At 33.2% G+C, this 20,943-nt stretch overlaps 1 protein-coding gene and 1 long non-coding RNA gene across 3 annotated transcripts; one reads left to right on the forward strand and one right to left on the reverse strand.

Moving 5' to 3' along the window:
- Nucleotides 1-3,698: 3,698 nt before the first annotated feature.
- Nucleotides 3,699-4,216, reverse strand: LOC148205051 (uncharacterized). The gene is made up of 2 exons (XR_015786909.1): nt 4,034-4,216; nt 3,699-3,945 (listed from the first exon to the last, which is right to left on the reverse strand). It is a non-coding gene; the product is annotated as an uncharacterized LOC148205051 (long non-coding RNA).
- Nucleotides 4,217-14,451: 10,235 nt separating this feature from the next.
- Nucleotides 14,452-19,047, forward strand: LOC124832305 (basic leucine zipper 9-like). 2 transcript variants are annotated; one of them, XM_088102414.1, is made up of 6 exons: nt 14,452-14,836; nt 17,466-17,589; nt 17,675-17,834; nt 17,913-17,988; nt 18,185-18,310; nt 18,583-19,047. In XM_088102414.1, the coding sequence occupies exons 1-6, from the start codon at nt 14,669-14,671 to the stop codon at nt 18,859-18,861; spliced, it is 933 nt and encodes a 310-aa protein (XP_087958540.1). In that variant the 5' UTR covers nt 14,452-14,668; the 3' UTR covers nt 18,862-19,047. The 2 variants fall into 2 exon arrangements, with proteins under 2 accessions (XP_087958540.1, XP_087958546.1); XM_088102420.1 differs by lacking the exon at nt 14,452-14,836 and adding an exon at nt 16,907-17,064.
- The last annotated feature ends 1,896 nt before the right edge of the window (nt 19,048-20,943 follow it).

Below are 20,943 nucleotides of genomic sequence, written 5' to 3' on the forward strand. Positions count from 1 at the left end.
TGTTGTTTTAAATCTGTAAATAAGAAATTTGTTAAAAACTAGTTGAGGAACGCTTTGGCTAAGGAAAGATTTGGTACTTAAGTTGTCCATTGTGACGCACCTCTCTTTCCTGGAAGTCTACTCGACAAGTTTTTAACTTAAATCCTATTGAACAGATTATGTACTGTTAATTTATTTTGTGATATATTCAGTTTGTATGATTTCTAAAATGATTGAATTTTATTGCATTTGAATTATGCATCTGAACATGGTTGTGAACTATAATGATGTATGTGAGTATGAATTGGACATCTCAGGGAGAGATGACTATGTAATGTTGTGGTTGTTGAGTATAACTGTAGTGAACCTAGGATCGGTCTGTCTATCCCTACACTCAAAGCATTGTTCATGCTCACATAGAGAAGAACAGTGTCAGTGGTGAGAGTAGAGGGAGGTCCTCGTCTATAGCCTTTGATGGCAGAGATAGGCAGGTTGGGGATTTACCTTGCTAGTGTTGGAGAAAGACCAACAGACTATGCGAGTGCAAAGACGACTGTTGGTTCGACAGTTATACAAATCCGGATGAGTCATATGTGTGGATTTACCTTGCATAGTGTTGGAAAGTGCCAGCAGAACTATGCGAGTGTAAAGATGTGTGAGTCGTGGTTCAATGAGCATGCTATAATTGTTCTTTTATATAAATCTATGTATGACACCATGAGTTAACTGTGATATTGATATAACATGTTTTTTTTTATATATCTAGCTCACCCTTGCATTGTTTGTGTTGTGTGCTGTTTGGGTATGTTTCTCTGGCGATGATCATCCACTTGGATGGGAGCAGACGTTGTTGAGGAAATCCCTTTGGAGTAAGAGCTGGAGGATACTAAGGTTGCAGAGTAGTCTTCTTAGGAGTTTCCCATCTGAACACATGTAGTGTTCGAATCTATAAACTGTTGAAGTTTAAATTTCAGTTCCTTTTATTTCTTGATGACTGTAATTTCACATTTAATTACACGTCATGATCCGACTGTTCTCTTTATTGGAATGTTGACGTCTTTATTATGTAATAATTGTTATTATATAATAGGGATGTTACAATATAGGTAACAAACAACATTTTACAAACCCTATTTGAACATCTAAAAGTTCAACACATTACAAAAGCGTCTTATAAAGTGAAGCATTTCTCTAAAGCTAAAATTATGTTTTACTCAAATAATATTTAAGCAATCAAACATCTTACCATTGTATCATTTAACTAAAGCTTCTAACACTACCACCAAAAGTATATACATGTCTAATCAATAGAATGTTTAAGAAAAAAGCAAGGATAAAAGATAGATATTTTATCAAGAGAAATACCACTCATACTAGCGCTAAATGATAGAAAATATTATGTATGTTTTATTAAATGATGCATTAATTAAATCACATTGACATATGCAAGAATCCTCTGAACACTTAATGTACTTTATAATCTTCAATGGATAAAATATTTAATACTACACGAAAAAATGCTTTTGTGCTTGCATGCTTTGTTCTCTTTATTTGTATAGGAAATGATCGCTCCAAGATTTATCCAAAAGCTTTAAACAAAGAAACGTTGAGAAATAAGAAAGTCTCTTTCAAAGCCTCTATCCCAAAAGGACCATACAAGCTACTCACGTGAAAAAGTACTATTGTCCTACAACGTAGACCCGAGTTTAATCAAGCTACCCGAAAAAGGCTATGAAACCTATCTTGAAATCTAATCGTCCAACAGTCATCTCTCAAGATAATTTATATAAAGAAGATCGACTAAAGAGAATTAAAAAGTTGGAAGCAAAAGAGAGAAGAGGTGAAAAAGGAGAGAAAGTATGTTCAAGAAAGATCATCAAATATTAGTTCTACTCTACCTTAATGCTTATATTGTCTGATGTTTTTCAACCCAAGAGAAATGATGAAGCCAAGCTTAACCAAGAGAAAATGTAAAGAGAAAGTTATCATCACATTCAATCTTCTACTCCAAGTCTACAATGTTTGGTGCTTCAAGAATAGGAAAAAAGAGAAGAAGAAAAAAGAAGAGAAAAGGGAGAAAATAGAATAGAAGAACAAAGAGTTGTTGTTGAATATCTACTCTGAAGTTTATCACCGAGCTTTCAATGCTTAATGCTCATCCAAAAGATGATAAGAGAAAAAAAAGAGAGAAAGAGCCTCATGAACTTATATAGTATAATGCTCTTCAACTTAAGAGAAGAAACCTCTTGAGTTCACAAATTGTTTTATATTGTATTAGTTCTCTCCATGAGAGTTTATTTAATCTGTATTTGTAATCAAACACTAATCGTGTTTATATTAAAACACTCATATTATTCTTGTAGTAGTCAGTTAGATTAGGGAACCAAGAGTAGTTGACAATACTTGGATACCAAGAGTGGTCATAATACTTAACAACCAGTAGTAGGTAAAATCGAACTAGTTAAGATTGAGTAGGGAACTAGGAGTGGTTTATAATATTCAGACTAGTTGTGTTGACTAGGTGGACCAAGAGTGGTGTTAATAATCGTTGTAAACTTGGAGAGGTTAAACTTGTTGTAATCTTGTTAAAGATTAGTGGAACCTCTTAAGAGTTCTTAATGGAGAATTGAATGTAGCTCGAGATGAGTGAATTAGTATAAAATCAATGTTTTTTTTATTCCCTCCTTCAAACATTTTCATAAAGAATTTTGGAAACATCATCCTCTAAACATATCTTTTGTTTATTAATCGTTCAAAAACTTATCGAACGTCATTTGCGAAAAGTTTTAGAAACATTATTCACCCTTCTGCTCTAGTGTTTCCCTGTGCATTTTCAATTTGAAAACTTTGGGAGGTACTATTGAAACACCGATATTTTGAAATTGCATTAATTTCCATCCATTCCCATATGAGTATTTGATAAAAATGTTTTTGAAGTGATAATATTAATATTAATATTATTTATCCATAAAAACTTCAATATTATAAGAAAAATAATTAAAAGAATTAGAATAGATAAAAACAATTCAAAAGTTGTTTCTTAATATTGGAAACCCGACATCGACTAGAGACAAGATCAATTTAGAGTATATAAGTGACTGCAAACCTCACCTTACAAACTGATTTTGTGGGGTTGAGTTAGGCTTAAAGTCCACTTCTTAACATAGTATCAGAGTCTGGTTCACTAGTGCAGAAAGGGGTTTTAACGTCCGATATTTTGGCCTTTTGACGTCCGCCGTACGCCCGACGTTTATGTGGGTGACGTCGCTCAGACGTCCGTTGTGGCAGGACGGACGTCTCTGTAAACGTCCGTTGTGTCAGCACGGACGTCTACATGAATGTCCGTTGTGGCAGGACGGACGTCTCTGTAAAACGTCCGTTGTGTCAGCACGGACGTCTACATGAACGTCCGTTGTGTCATGACGGACGTCGACATGAACGTCCGTTGTGTCAGGAGGGACGTTTACATGAACGTCCGTTGTGTCTGGACGGACGCCTATATAAACGTCCGTTGTGTCTGGACGGACGTCTATATATACGTCCGCCTCCTCCCCCCTGACGTCTACCTTGCTGAAATGTTTTAGGTAGGAGCTGGGGGGTGGACGTCCGTGTGTGCACTGACAGACGTCTGTAGACGTCCGACTGTGCACTAACGGACGTCTACTGGGCGTTTTTTTTTTAAAAATTAGTTTATTTTTTCAATAAAACCACACCTGAAAAGCAGAAAAATGTCCCAGAACAATTTTGCAATAATATAAAAATGCGTTTTATATAAACAAAGTTCTACTTAATGTGGAGTTCAATCCACTACCAAACTATCAACATAAAACTTAAACTAAAAAACTAAACAATGTTCAACAAGAAATATAACTATTCCTAACTCCATCTTTGCAGAAGATAAGCGGTCCACTCCTGCCTTATCTGTTTAATTGTGTCTTCTGTAATAGGCGATGTAGTCTTGAAGCGCTGCAAAATTCAACAAAGATTCATTATTGTTTCATATATAGTTGTAGATGAATATGATTTGTAATGTATTGAAGGTATACATCATTACCTCATTCCAGTCATCTGTAATGACTGCTCGAATGATGGTCTTAATCCAACACATCACATAGAAGCCACATTCCCATGAATCTACCTGGTGGTTACACTAAAATAACAAACTAAATAGTTAAGAATTTAGATCATTCAATAACATAAATGAAAAGGAAACGTTAAATGACTTACAACCTTTGGATACAAAACTTGAACTAGTTGACCACGAGATTTACCAATAACTCTGTACAGATTGAAAACACAAAGTATAATTAATATGACTATTTTATCATAAAAGTTGAAGGTGAACATCAAATTCAAAGTCATTTTTGGAGAAACACTTACCCTTGAAGCATGGTTCTCAACTCAGTTTTCATCCTCCTGTGCAACGAACAAAAAAAATATAATTTTACATTGTTTGGGAAGGATTACCATCAGCTGCCAGTGCGACCTATCACGAAGGACAAATAGTTATTCAACTAATTAACGAAACTATAATAATAAACTGACCACATATAACAACACCTACCCGTCAATGTATGGCACAAGGTATACGTCTCTTTTTGACTCATCCATCCATGTTTGCAAATAATCTTGTCTGTTTTGAAGTGTGTTACCAGACGGTTGAATGGTCTGAGGTTCAACAAATCCGTACATGGAAGACCGACCTTGGTCTACAACGATTGTGTCCATGTACCTAAAACAACAAAGTTAAGTTGTTAGAAACTGTATAACAATGTAAATAAAAGTAATATGAAAGACCAAATTGAGTAACTTACATGCACCACAGCTGAATGATGGAAATATTCAACATCCTGTCTCCCCCAATCACCTCCAATGCATCAGAAAATGTGATATAAACTGGCACATGTGGGGGAAGACCAAATACCCTCAAATCCCAGTAGACTTCTAATGATGCTTTCTTTAATCTGGGTAATTTTGTCACTAACTTTGATAGAGGATCATCCTCCGCTTCAGCCATCTCATCATCTTCATGTATGACTGTATCATGAATTGGCTGCTTCTGAGGACGTGTGAACTGAAGATAAGAATTTACGTCAAAGCTTTGTCAACAATTATATGAAGAATAAACATAGAAATACTATTTTAAAAGACATTATACCTGTGGAGTAGCGATGTGGGACATGATCAATGCTCTAGGCCATGCAATAAATGATCCTATGGCCTCCCCCACAAAGTTAATTTCTGGAGTGGGTACAGGCACCTGAGCCTGGGGATCCCGAACTAAGTGTCACTCAATGATTTGATACTTATATAATACACAACTAATACAAATATATTCAAAAGCCAATTACGCAGTCACATTTTACAGTAAAAAACGTGCATTCACAAAACTCAATTACATGCATACAAAAAAATTTCAACCAACAAGCTAACCTGAAAAGTAGATTCGAAATGAAAATGATGAAAACGGAGGAGTGAACGGCCTAAAACGCAGTCCAAAAACAGTCAAAGAAGCCTCCAAGAACACGCAAGAGTCTACAAAAAAACGGACCGAAAACGATTTTTAATCGGTTCAAATCAAAGGTATTTCATCACAGAGCAATGTAATCGGATTGAAAATGAATTTAAACGGTCCAAAAACGAGAAAACTCACCTGGAAATCAATGGCGCAGCAGCGTTTTGCGGAGGAAGACGATGAACAGTGCGTTTCCAAACGTTAACTGGTCACTGGTTCGCGGGAGCACGATATTATACTCTTAGACGTCCGACGAGCTTGTGGACGGACGTCTATAATAGTATAGACGTCCGGTTCGTCACTAATGTGACGTCTTTGAGGATTTAAAAATGATATTCGCGGGTGGGTTTAAACGTCAGTGCTTGGTTGCGTCGACGTCTCTAATATGATAAACGTCCGTTTTGGGGGGCTGACGTCTATTATATTGAACAAACTGAACGTTTCAACTCCCCATGGCAGGCCCTCAACGTCCGTCCTACGAGGGCCCGGACGTCTATAATAGTATAAACGTCTGGCCCCGCATATGGGACGTCTCTGGACCTGAAGAGAATTAAATATCCAACCACCCTGTCAGTACATTAAACGTCCGTTATACGAGCTCGGACGTCTATAATATTATAGACGTCCGTGCCCTCTTAGGACTGACGTTGAGGGCCTGAAGAGAATTAAATATCCAACCACCCTGTCAGTACCTTAAACGTCCGTTATAGGGGCACGGACGTCTGTGTTTATTATAGACGTCCGAGCCCTCCCAAAACGGACGTGTAAGGTCCCTACTTGGGAAATTGAAACGTTCAGCCTCTTAGACGTCCGTCCCCCTGAGACGGACGTCTAAGGGCTGCAATGGGTATAAACGTTCAGCTATAAACGTTCAGCCTTTTAACGTCCGTCTCCGAGGACGGACGTTCGCTAGAGTATAAACGTCCGTCTCGGCCAGGGACGGACGTTCAAAGCCTGCAAATGGTTTTCACTGTTCAGCCAAATGAACGTCCGTCACTTAAGACGGACGTTCACTCAAGTATAAACGTCCGTCTCGGCCAGGGACGGACGTTCAAAGCCTGCAAATGGTTTTCACTGTTCAGCCAAATGAACGTCCGTCACTTAGGACGGACGTTCACTCAAGTATAAACGTCCGTCTCGGCCAGGGACGGACGTTCAAAGCCTGCACATGGATTTTCACTGTTCAGCCTAATGAACGTCCGTCACTTAGGACGGACGTTCACTCAAGTATAAACGTCCGTCTCGGCCAGGGACGGACGTTCAAAGCCTGCACATGGATTTTCACTGTTCAGCCTAATAAACGTCCGTCACCTAGGACGGACGTTCACTCAAGTTTAAACGTCCGTCTCGGGCAAGGACGGACGTTCAAAGAGCTGATAGGTGTTTACTAGTTCAGCCTATTAAACGTCCGTCCCCTAGGACGGACGTCCAGAACATTATAAACGTCCGTCGCGACCAAGGACGGACGTCCAAAGGGCTGACACGTGTTCACTTTGTTCAGCCTATAAACGTCCGTCTCCAAGGACGGACGTTCATAACATTATAGACGTCCGGCTAGCCCCAGGACGGACGTCTACAGTTCCACTTATTTACTAATATGCCACCGGTCAATTATATACGTTGGGGCTTTTGTGGACGGACGTCTATTGGGAGACGTTAAAACCCCTTTCTGCACTAGTGGTTATAGCCTATTCTATCGATATTTGTTGTTTGTTGGGCATATAGTTCAACCCGTTGTCGGACCACTCATTAATGTCTAGTCCCATGCATGAGATATAGATACCTCGACATGAGGGGGTTTGTTGGAAGCCCCACATCGACTAGAAATAAGGTCAATTTGAAGTATATAAGTGGATGCAAACCTTAGCTTACAAGTCGGTTTTGTGGGGTTGAGTTAGATTTAAATTCCACTTCTTAACACCTAACACAAAATTAATTTATAATAAATTAGTTTTTATAATAAATTATATAAAAAAGGATTAGAAAAATAAAATAACAAAAAAAAATTTAAAATTTAAAATGTGATTTTGAAAATTTTAAGTAGTTTAAAATAAAGGGAAGTGGAAATGAAGTTGAAAACTTTGCAAGAGTAAAGCTTGGAATTATGAAAGATGATTTATTGATAAATTGAGAAAAGTTGAACAATTGGAAAACTCCCTTTATCATCTTAGTTTGAACTCTTATTGAGGGAGTGGTAGGTTCCTTTAGTCGTACTTCCTTTCTTCTCTTCTCTCAATCTTTTCTTTGTCTTTCTTTTCCTTCTTATTCCTTTCTATTATCTTTTTCTCTTCATACTCTTTTCTTATTTCCTTCTCCTATAACTCTTTTCTTTCTTCCTTCTCTTCCTCCATTTGTTCTTTCTTTCTTATCTTGTCTTCCTCTCTTCTCTCTTAAACTTCTCTTATATCCTCTCATCTTTTTATCTTAAAATTATAAGTTCCTTCTATAGGATGGTAAGATGAGCCTTTCTTTCAATCTTTTCTTTTTCTTTTAATATAGCCTTTTGCTTCCTCCAACTTTTTAGTGATTTTAGTTCTTAAGCCAAATGGTTTAAACTTGGTGGGGCCTCTTCACTAGAATCACTACTCATTTGGTAAGAATGATTTATAAACATGATTAGGTTTTATGTTATGATTATGCACAAACAAACTTATTATTTCAAAGAGAATTCTTGAAGAGACTTAAAGAGGAAAAAGAAGCTCAAGTTCACTTATAGGAAAGAGAGGTGATTCCTAAAGGAATACTTAATAACCAAGTCTTTCCTTGCTAAAGTTTACCTCAAGTCCTCTTGAACCAATCTTCTCAAAGGGAATTAAGTTTGAAAAGCAAGTAGACACACACTAAATTAAAATAAAGAAAGCAAGTAAACTAATTTACACGGCCTAATGGTAAGGTTAGAAGGCCCTTAAAACATTCAAAACTCTCACTAGCTAAAAACAGTTCACTGTAGACTCAAAGGTTCTAATGGGGATATGAGATTGAACACCAAATGTGCCCCCAAAACACCTAATTAGGCCAAGTTACAAGAAAAAAAAATTACATAAACAAAATTAAATAAAGGTTACAACTCAAAAGTAAATGTGAATATAAACAAAATGATTCTTTTCCTCTCCAAGTGTTTCTCTCATTCTCTTCTTGTCTCCTACACCAAGGCTTCAAGTCCACTTTAGGTTTCCACCCCTAAGATGCTACCTTAAGGGTTGGTTTGCCTCAAGCCTATAAACCAAAACAAGCAAAAGCCGAGAGGATGCCAAAGAAGATAAATCAAGAAAAGGCTTTAAAACAAAGAATACTAACTTCAAAAGGAGAGTTTTTATGACAAAACCCATAGTACCAAGAAGGATAAACAAGAAATTAAGTGGCTAGAAACAAGGTTAAACACACAAAGATTAACCTAAAGAAAGGCACTAGAATTGATGAACATAACAAAAAAACAATTAGAATAGAGAGAGGTATGCTTTTTGTTCTCTTTGGTTGATGGCTAATAGTGCATATAGTCAATCTTTTAATTCAAACTTGATACCAATAGCTGCTGGAAAGTCCAGTTTACAACCCCAAAACAGTTTCAAATGGAAGCAAAATAAACATCCCAAAAAATGTAGTAGTAGTGGTTCTAGTGCACTTGTTTTGATCACTTTTTTCTTGATTTTTCTTTTTCTCCTATTAATGAATTTCTTTTTTATTTTTCTCAATAATTTTCCAACACCAAAACAGAACCACTACATAATATTTTCAACATATATATTGCCCTTGCAACTCAAAATGAAAATAAACCTACTAGAATAAGAAGATAGATTAAGAAACTCAACAAAACATAATGGAAACATAACTCTATGAAATTTTAATGATCTAATAACAAATATGAACTCAAATATGAAAAAAAAAAGTACTCAAAAGGAACATATATGGTGAAGCTTTGAAAATGAACATATATGGTGAAGCTTTGAAAATGAACATATATTTTTGAGATTTTTCCAACACATAAAGAGGACTACACGTGACTCTAGACAACATGGAATGATTTGAAAATAAAAATTACCAAACAACATATGATGACCAAATGTAAAACAATAAGGACTCAAAAAAAGATAAGAACATGTCAAAATTTTATCCAACACATTTAGGACCATTTAGAAGACACAAAACAATAGGCAAAACTACCAAAACAGAAACTGAAAACGTTGATGAATATGCTTTGGCAACTCTAACCTTTGTTGAATATTTTGCTCATAACTTTCTCCAAGTAACTCCAAATGAGTTGATTCTTTTTTTGTTGTTGGAAACTAGACTTAAATGACTTTCATTTGAGTACAATCACATAATTTTTGGACATCTGAGGTAGATGCAGTTTAATTTTGAAATCATAAATGTTTATTGCCAATACTGTTTTGTATGTAAGGGAGGTTGATTTAGACCATACCACGATATCTACAACAAGAAAAGGCTAGGAAAACATAAAGAAAAAAAACCCTAAGCCTTGATACCAAATTAAGGGATAAGATTCTTCAAGCTATATGATTCAAGCCATGGAGATACTCCAAAAGGCATGGTAGAAATATGGTGCACATATGGTGGTTTTGGTGTGATGACATGACGACTCTTCCTTCAAGCTATATTACTCAAGCAAGAGGGAGAGACTATGGTGGCGTTTGAGTGCTCTCAAGAAGGGTTGGGGAAATTCTTAAGGATGGGTGGCTAGAGAAAACTGAAGTACCTTGGGTGGGGGGGTTGAATAATATTTATGAAAAACTTCTTCACAAATAGTGTAATAGCACTTTAGTCGAGGATTGAAAGATTTTACACAAATTGTTAGATGCTCGACTTTGGAAAACAATAAAATATTTTCAAGTGTTTTTTAGTTGTTAGAATATTTTTGATGTAGCATTTTAATTAAACTTCATTTTTAATAAAGAATTTTTAACAAAGGAAGCGTTTATATCTAAAGTAAGTGCAACTGCAGGTTTTATAAGAAAAGTGTTTAAGAGAACAAAGCAATAAGCACACAGTCGTTTTATACTGGTTCACTCCACTAAGTTATGTCCAGTCTCCTCTAACACCTTAAAGGATTCCACTATAATCTTCAACAAGATTACAACTGAGTATTATCACCACTCCTAGTATCCCTAGTCAACGAATAACACCTATTACCCTAACTAGTTGAGTTTCACCTACTCCTGGTTGCGTAGTATTCTTTACCACTCTTGGCATCCCTAGACATTCCTACTATCAACCTGATACACCATCTAGTTGATTTTCACCCACTCCTGGTTTCCATAAGACAATCTTGATATCAACTTGACACGCTGCCTAGTAATCCTTTAACTCAATTGAGTTAATCAATGAGTGTTTGAATTCTCTTCAAAATGTGCAATCAAATAGATTGCATACAAGTCTTTAGACGATTACTCTCACAAAGAGGATATATGTTCAATAAAATTTAATCTAATAGACTCTCTGAATGTTTTCTTTCTTCTTTCTTCTTACAATAGTAAGCTTGTATAACAATGAAGCTTAAGAGTATTTCTAATCTTGAGTTTTTTCTTTTCTCAGAAAATTTCTTTTGAGTTCTTGAGCTCTTATGTGTTTTTTCTTTTGATGATATTTCTCGTTCTTTTTTATTCTCTTTGTAAGTTATTCTCTTGATTTTTTCTTCAAATAATCTTCTATTTAAAGGTTTCTCAAAATATATCCATTAGATAAAGCTTTGGCGTTTATTCTTGACTCTTCTCAGTCTTGTCGTATGAAGCAGCCGTTGGTTAAAGTCAACTTGTCAAAGCATGCTTGCTTTTTCAGTACTTTGACAGAAGTAGGTTGTACTATTTTTCTGGCACGACTTCTAATGGAGAGAACATTCCGTGAATGTCTTCTTTATTCCCAACGTCCACTTCTAATTTGTATCGAATGGAACAGGTGGATGCATGCAGCAAATATCTCTTTTTTCTTATCACTTTTGTTGTTTTTAAACATTGAACATTTAATGGCATTTAATGTCTGTTCAGAACAACAAAGTGCTTTTTATGTTTTCTACCGTTTAGGTAGGATTTTATCATTTAAGCTTCTCATTAATTTACCAAGAATTGATTGAAGACTTCATCGTTGGATGAAGTAGATCGTTTAGCTCATGGTATCATCTATTCTGTATAAATGCTTTTAGGTTTTGCTCTATTTAGTAAGTGTGTTTAGCAAGTGTGTTTAGCAAGTTGTCTTCTATCACAAGTTTTTGTAATATTAATTGAGACTTTTTTCAAAGTGCTTTCTAAAAACATTGTCTCGACACTTTTACCTTCGTAACTAAATTGAGAGTTTGATTGATTACCGTTTGCTACAATATAAATTTTGCATGTTGCAAGACTCTCATTAACGCTTAAGCTTGGGAATTGTTTAGTGTTGCGTACAGTTTATGCCTAAGTGATTTTCTAAGACTTTCCTAAGTTACTTGGTTTTTAGAGTATTTATCACCTATATTTTATCTATTATGATATTCTAGTGATACCATCTTCATATGCTCATTTCGTTTAATCTTATTTTGTTAAACTTCAAAACATATGAGAGCGTTTATACATTTTAGTCTTATAGACGATTTAGTCTTAACATAAACCTAGAAGGGGTGCTCTAGCCTTGATGACCTAAGTTGAGTAATATAGCACAAAATTGATAGCATAACTTTACACAAATTCAAAGGTAGTTTTTACAGAGAGGATATATAATCAATAAAATTTAATCTAATCGACTCACTGAATTCATTTCAAATTTTAACCAACATTAGATCTAGTTCAGAATCAATCTCAAATTGGCGATAATTCATTATCTTGACCCATTAGTCGAAGACATTAGTATGAGGCAAAATTTGAAGAAGTTGTTTGAAATGTAAGAATATACTTATGATTCACAAATATGTACACTTTTAGTTGTATTTTCTTTTACTTATATATACTTTATTTTTCTTTATTAACTAGGGTTATACAAACCTATCGAGGTTAAAGAGGACATACAGTTTCAAAATCTAAGTCAAATTACTATCATTTATATTAATTAATGTTCTTCATGTCAACTATATTAATGTTTTCTACTTTTGGATTTTTAATATCCAAAACAGCCCAATAACAATAAGAATGATTATGGGTATTACATTTTTCTCGCTGTATAAATGAAATTATATGTGAAGGAGGGTCATTCAAGAAATTATAGATTCCTAACTCAAAGAAAGTCTAAACTCCGACTAGAAAGAATGACCCTTTCCAAGTGTGAGGAGAATAAATAATAATGCCTCAATTAGATTTACTCTATGAAGGATCATCTCTTGCTTTGAGTTTTTAACAAACCCATCTAACGTTACTTGATAGTATCTCTAGTATAACATATGTCTACTTATTCCAGGTTTGTATATTTGTCAATTTTTAACGCTTATGTTCTTCAAAGCTTTTTTAAAGATAAATACTTCAAAGAAATACTTCCTATCTTATATACTCTTATCTTTTTAACATTAGCATATCTACGATGAGCAAAATGTTTTTTATTTTTAACCACTTCATGCATATTCATAATTTTTATGCATTTATACTTCTTAAACATGTGTTTATTTTGAAACTTTACTTGGATGTCTTAACTGTTTAGTTTGATTTAATATTATATTTTGTTTATTTGTAATACATGTTTCACGTTAAATAATTTATAAGTTTGATTCAATGTTATATTTTATTTATATGTAATACATGTTTCACATTAAGTAATTTATATTAGTTTAACTAAAATTATGTGGTTTCTTATGAAAAAATTTAAATATTAATATCAATACTTAGAAGATTAAGACTTGTATCACTTTACAATTTTTGTCTAAACAAACTTAACTTAATTATTATCTATTATTTATCTTTATTCATGAATACTCCAAAAAAAAACTACATGAAAACATCTCTATTAAAAGAATCTCATAACTCGTTCTTTCTCGTTATTCCTTATTTTTTTCTTATGATTTCAGTATATATATACAACACTTTTTTTCGCAAGTTTATCTCTATTTAGACACATCATTTTCAGGGAAATATCAGAAACCACAATTCCAATAATTATGAACTATTTATTTAGATATATAAATTAAAGTATTTAATTTCTCAGTCATGAAACTTTTTCTTTTCACATAAATCTTGAAATCATATACTTACATAGTACATTATATTGTAAATAATAAAAATACAACAACAATAACACATGATTCACAGTAAACTCGAATCTTTAGTCTTTCCACTTTCTCAAAGGCTCAACAAGCAATCACACGTGACAGATCTGGACCATTTAGTGCATTTCGTGGTACTCAGTTTTGACATCATGTGCCGTCCAATTTTATTGTTTTACTGCTTTAACTTTTAAAAAACTAATGCCGGAATCAAATTCCTTTTCTTTATTAACTGTTTTCTGAATTAAAAAATAATCACATTAACAGAGTTTAAAGTTGTTTTGGTATGTCTTTCACTGTTTTTGTTTCCAACTTAATTAAAAAAAATCATGTGAAGATTGTTTCTATATATTGTCATTAAATTAATAACATACCGTGTATGTAAGTTTCTTTTTACTTAAGAATTTTTTTTATCAGTTAATAGTACAAAAACCTTTAGCTTGATTGAAGACTTTATTGAAATTACTTTTAAATTATACAGAATAGGCTGTAAAAAATTAAAATTATTCACATTAACATGTACATATATAATAAAAAGTAATGTGGCAGAAAAATAAATAATAGGTACATTGACAAAAGCTTTTGAATTCAATATCAAACCATCGATAAGATTATTGACTTTAATATAATTTCAAAATATATATTATCAATAATGATTTCTAATGCAAAAGACCGTTTTATACCGGCAGTCAATAGAATTTAATTATAATTTTAATAAACTCATTATATATATATATATAATTAAAAAAAAGTATATTTACGTAAAAAAAAATTAAATCAGTTTTTCAATCACAAATTATAGTGCGTAATAATTTATTTAATTTTGTTAAAAAAATAATATTATAATATTTTAGTGAGAATACATAGGATTAACTCAGTAGCTTGTATTATTATTTGAGTTGCCACATGCTTGGAAATTTCTATATATAGGCATCAAACAGCTTCTCTTGTCCCCTTTTCTCTCTCTCTACTCTTTCGTTTCCTTTTCATTTTCCGGCGAAATGGAGGCCAAGTTGGGCGGCGCCGCCGGCGTTACGGCGGCTACCTTCGACGAATTCAAATGGATCTCCTTTATGTTCGATCACGACATAAACGACGACGTCAAACCCTGCAAGCTCGACCCCTTCACCGGCGCTTCTGGTCACCTCAACGACGCTTTCGAAAATCTGGTTCGTTCTCTCTTATCACTCTTTCTCAAACGCAACACTCACAAACTCACTCTTCTTTTCTCACCTTCTATTCTATTTTAAAATTTGCTATGCTCCACGTTATTTTTTCGGTAAGCACTTCTTTGCACTGTTTAGTTTATCAGAACAAAGACTAACACAGCTTCTGTATGTAACAAAAACAAAACATATTTTTCTTTCTTTTGCTGTGGAGATTTTTTCGTTCGTATAAATAGAGAGAAAGGGTACTTTGATATGCACATCTTTTTTATATTTATTTGATATTTTTTTATTTTTTAAAAATATATATTAAAATTCATTTTTATGATTATTTTTTATGATTATTTGACGTGTTAATTGAATCTAAATATACCCTTATTCATAAATAAAAATAGAACAACAACTATAGGACAAAATCTAGGTGATAAGAAATTAACGAATAATAGTTATATTATTCCTACGAAATATCAACTTTAAAGCGTAATCCAAAAACTTAAACTATTTTTAGTAGAATAAATTATTTATCAATATATTAATCGTATCCAGTTAAATAAATAATTTGCATCTAACTTTGCTTTGTTCCAATAAATGAAAAAACACAATCTTTAATTTTTGTGGGAAGAGAGATGAAATCTGTTAGTTTTTGTACAGAAAACATATATGAAGGGAAAAAGATTATTTATAGGCAGAATTGAAGTTAAAGCAATTAGAAAAGGTGAAAGCCACGTCAGAATGAATTGTTTTGTGAACAAGAAGACATGCTGCTTTATTATCAGTAGCTTTTCTTCATAATCAGAAGTGGTGGGAAGGCATACTTCGGTTCAGGGTTTGGTTGGGTCTTACATGTCTCTTTCTTTTTCTATTTTTAACCCTTTATGACAAAATTTAAACCAATAACTATCTACTTTTAGAAGTGCTATATCTTTATTTGTATTTTTTGTTTATATTTTTTGGTTGGGTCTTACATCTCTCTTTCCAATTTTATTTATATTTTTTATTTTAAATAGTTTACATGCTTATTAATTTATGAGGAGGTCACTGTTACGAATTAAAAGTTATTAAAATTAATTTTGGCATAAATCAAAAAAACATGGATTATATATTGTTTTTCTATGTATTCTATTTTTAAGAAGGCACAGACAAATACATAGAGATAAAAGTAGTAAAATTAGTGTTTTTTTTTCAGTATTAAGTGAGTTGGAAAGGAAACGACGATGATTTAACTTCCATGAAATATTAGAAGGAGTTCAAATTTAAAAGTTTGTATGAATATATTTAATGTTATTGATGTAGTATTATTGAAACTTTTTTAATATTTTCTTTTACACTCTTTAATTATTATTACCTAGAAACTAATTAGAGGAATCATAATTAAAAAACTTCTTATCAGGTTAAATTGATTGCAGTATATAGATTTCATTTGTCGAACAATACTATATTCAATTAATGGTCATACTAACAATTAATTTCATTACTTAAAAGTGAACACATCACGAATGATCTAAGGATGATTTCTAAAGTTTTACATATGTCAATAAAAAGAAATTCAGAATGAAAAAAAAAAATATTTTTTAAATGAATCTATGGAAGAATCATGTATGAAAATTTTAATTACTCGCTGATTTATAAATAAGTCGAATTTATATACGTAGATGCATGTTTACTTATTGTTAGCAACTCTTTTTTATATTTTTTTATTTTAAAATTATTTTATTTAAAAATATTTTTATTTAAAATTATTACTAAACTAATATATTCTTATCATATTGTAACTCTTAATTTTTATATTATTATTTATTGATATATTTAACATGAAACTTAGGTGAAAATCAAGTAATAAAGTAGAATGTTACGGCAAAGATAACACGGTGGTGATTAAAAGGAAGCCGTCTTTAAAATTGTGACTTTGTTTTTCTTTTCTTTTTTCTAATTCATTAAATCTGGGTTACAATTTACATAAACTATATAAGTGTAAGACGGATTCTTTTTTACTTTTTTTCCTTTTTTTTCTCCTAAACTAATATTAAAAAAATAAAATAAAAAATAAATATATAAATTGCTGAGTCCGAGTAGAAACTCTTCATCACCTCATCAATTCCTCACCATCAGGTTCTTCGACATCGGCCTCTCCTCGCCGGCGACCAAGTTCCCATCCGCTGCGGAAAATGGCAATACGCTCGTCACGACGGCGGGGATACGAAGGTCGCTGTGAACGGCGTGGAGAGGACTGGGTCATAATTTATGCTTTCATTTCCAAACTATTATTATATGGAATAAATGTTTATTTTACAATTGCAACTAATGAAATAACCTTATCTTAAATAGAAAACAGTACGCTGGTTAAGAAAATATTAATAATAAATATGCGTCAATATATAAGCATTTATACCGCAAATCATTAATCATGGGTCAATTTAACGATTCATTCATTATCCTGCCATTAAATTAATATTTTACGTCGAATATGGTAAGATAACATTAGAATCAATTAGGTATTCTTTTATTAACAGTTTGATATTTATTTCATAACTTTGTTTCAACCTTTCAATGAAGAGAGAATGGTTTGATAAAGTAGGTTGTACTAAAGAATCTGGTTTGGGCATTATAAAAATGGGTTTTGTTGGTTTTGCAGGATGCAGTAACTGCATTTTCAAGTTGTGGTGGAATAACAGATGGTACGGTCTTCTACTCGCAAAACCTCACTCCCGTCCAATCCGCCATCTCTGCAACGATTGATTCTCAGTCTTCCATTTGTGGTACCGTTAATTAATTAAGCTAAGCTATATCTATTTATAGTTGAAGATTTTGGATTGAAATGTTTATTGAGAATGCATGATGCAGTTGGGAGCCCAGTTTCTGCTAACAAACCAAATGGAAGAGATAACGAAGTGAAAGGAGCGACCACGACAAGTGGTTCCTCACGTGAGCCATCTGATGAAGATGATGAAGCAGGTCTCTGTGAACAAAGCACAAACGCTGTTGACACCAAGCGTCTTAGAAGGTACATAATCAAGATTGCAAATCTTACGTCCACCAAATTTATAATAAAATACACAATACGTTTTTATGAATTGCACAGGAAGGATTCTAATAGAGAGTCTGCAAGGAGGTCCAGAAGAAGAAAACAAGCCCATTTGGCTGACCTGGAGTGGCAAGTAATTTATCAAACAACACTCTTCTCACTTTTCTGCTTTTTTTTTCCATCTCTTATTTAATAACTTTTATTTACGGGTTAATAATTTTTTTTTAAAATTTATTAATAATAAAAACTCATGTTAATTAGAAAATATAGGTACCAGTACCTTAACCTAAAACGACGAAAACTTTTTGTTTTTTTTTTTCCTTTGCCAGGTTGAACGGCTGAGGCAGGAAAACTCACACCTATTCAAGCAGCTTAGGGATGCAAGCCAACAGTTCCGTGATGCGGATACCGATAATCGAGTTCTAAACTCAGATGTCGAAGCTTTAAGAGCTAAGGTACAATAAATCTCATTTATTTTTAAAATGTTATATTTCACTCCTTAAATTTTAAAAATTAGGATAAAATACATTTTGGAACAAGCTTTTTGAAATAGGTTTTCAATATATAATATTTTTTGGAATAAGTTTTTTCGAACATGTGTTTTGGAAAGAGTTTTCTGGAATAGAAGAAATCCTCTCTTATCTGTCTTTACAAGTTACACAGAATACAAATTCACAAAGGCGCATACATACATATATTTGTTAACTGAAGTTGTTTGTTGATTTAGGTAAAGTTAGCTGAGGACATGGTGAGAAGAGGTACAATTCCACCATTCAACAACCAGATTCTTCCAAACCTGAGTGAATTGAGCAATATGAATAATGTGCGTGGCATGGCACATGTCTCACCAACAATCACTGTGCATGGGAATGATGGTGCTTCATATGGTGCTGGAATCACACTCAGTGGACATAACTCACCTCTTGAGCTTGGAAACTTGGACATACCTTGCACTGATTTCAATACTGATAATGCTGTCAGCTCTATCACTACTATGTGGCCTTAATCAACAACACTTTCTTTCCACCACACATTCTACTGCTGTCAGTTAGATTCACCTTAATTATTAGCTTATTTTATAGGTTAAACTGTGGAATTACATTCTACAAAAGACTCTTTACATGTAAGAAACCATGCAGACTACTAGCATGTGTGTTAAATTATTAGAATATTTTTAACAACTTTTTCTTAACTAACTTTTTTACAGACCACTAGCATGTGTGTTAAATTATTAGAATATTTTTAACAACTTTTTCTTAACTAACTTTCTTACAACGTGATAGTTTATAATTACTTCGTTTTAAATATACTGACCAGTAATACATAATCTATTTGTTAAAAAGTCTTAAAAAAAAGTTATTAATATATCATAATCCTAAATTATTTTTTCATTTTGTTTTGTTTTGCTTCCGGTTAAGTTTGATAACACAAATAAAGAGATTGTACAACTCATTTCTGAATGTTTTCCGAAATAGGTTTAGTTTAATATAATATCATTGTTGTTAATTATTGAATGGCTTAAAAGTAAAAAACAAAAAACTGAACAAATCCATCACATTTAAAAATAATAAACATGCAAAGATTTTAATAAACACTTGGTTACATTTTTTAACGTGCAAAGATGAAACTTATGTGTTCCTAATTATCTTACACTAGTGCAGAAAGGGCTTTAGACGTATGTTATTTTGGTCTTTCAACGTCAGAGTCAGACCCAACGTCTTTGCGGGTGACGTTAATCAGACGTCGGCTGAGTATACCCGACGTCTATATAAACGTCGGATGTGGGTATACCCGATGTCTATATAGACGTCAGATGTGGGTATACCCAACGTCTATATAGAAGTCAGATGTGGGTATACCCGACGTCTATATAGACGTCTGATGTGGGCGTATGTCCGACGTCTATATAGACGTCGGATGTATAGATATCTGACGTCTATTGCCCTGGAACGTTTTGTCCACTGTTGGACGTGTGTGTGTGCACTGACAGACGTCTATAGACGTCGGACATGGCACTAACAGACGTCCACAGGGTGTTTTTTTTTAAATTAATTTATTTTTACAATAAAACCATACCTGAAAAACAGAAAATTGTCCCAAAACAGTATACTGTAATATATATATATATATATATATATGCGTTTCAACTAAAGAAAGTTGTACTTAATCTAAAAAACAATCCAATACCAAAACTATCAAAATATAAACTTAAACTAAACCTAATAATGTTCAACAACAAATATAAGTGTTCCTAGCTCCATCTTTGCAGAAGATAAGCTGCCCACTCCTGCCTTATCTGCCTAATTGTGTCCTTCGGTATAGGAGATGTACTCTTCAAGTCCTGCAAAATGAAGAAAGATTCATTATGGTTTCATATATGTTCAAAGATGAATTTGATTTGTAATGTATTGAAGGTATGCATCACTACCTCATTCCAGTCGTCTGTAATGGAAGCTCGGATAATGGTCTTAGTCCAAGACATGACATAGAAGCCACATTCCCATGAATCTAGCTGCTTGTTACACTAAAATGACAAACTAAATAGTCAAGAATTTAGATCATTCAATAACATAGAAAATGAATTAGAACTATAAATGACTTACAACCTTTGGATACAAAACTTGAATTAGTTGACCTCGGGATTTACCTATAACTCTATTTAGATTGAAAACACAAAGTAAAATTAATATAATTATATTTATCATAAAAATTTAAGGTCAACATGAAATTCAAAGTCATTTTTGGAGAAACACTTACCCTTGAAGCATGCTTCTCAAGTCATTTCTCATCTTCCTTTACAACAAACAAAACCATATAATTTCACATTTTTTGGGAATGATGACCATCAGTTGCTAATGAGACCTATCGTGAATCATAAATGTTAGTAAACTAATTAAGTAAACTTTAATGAACTTTTACATAAAACAACGCGTACCCATCAACGTATGGCACAAGGTATACGTCTCTTTTTGACTCATCCATCCATGTTTGCAAATAATATTGTTTGCTTTCAAGTGTGCTACCAGAAGGTTAAATGGTCTGAGGTTCAACAAATCCGTACATGGAAGACCGACCTTGGACTACAACG

The sequence above is a fragment of the Vigna umbellata genome, chromosome 1 (assembly GCF_029865625.1).
Source record: "Vigna umbellata cultivar VRB3 chromosome 1, Vumbellata_1.0, whole genome shotgun sequence".
NCBI lineage: Eukaryota > Viridiplantae > Streptophyta > Magnoliopsida > Fabales > Fabaceae > Vigna > Vigna umbellata.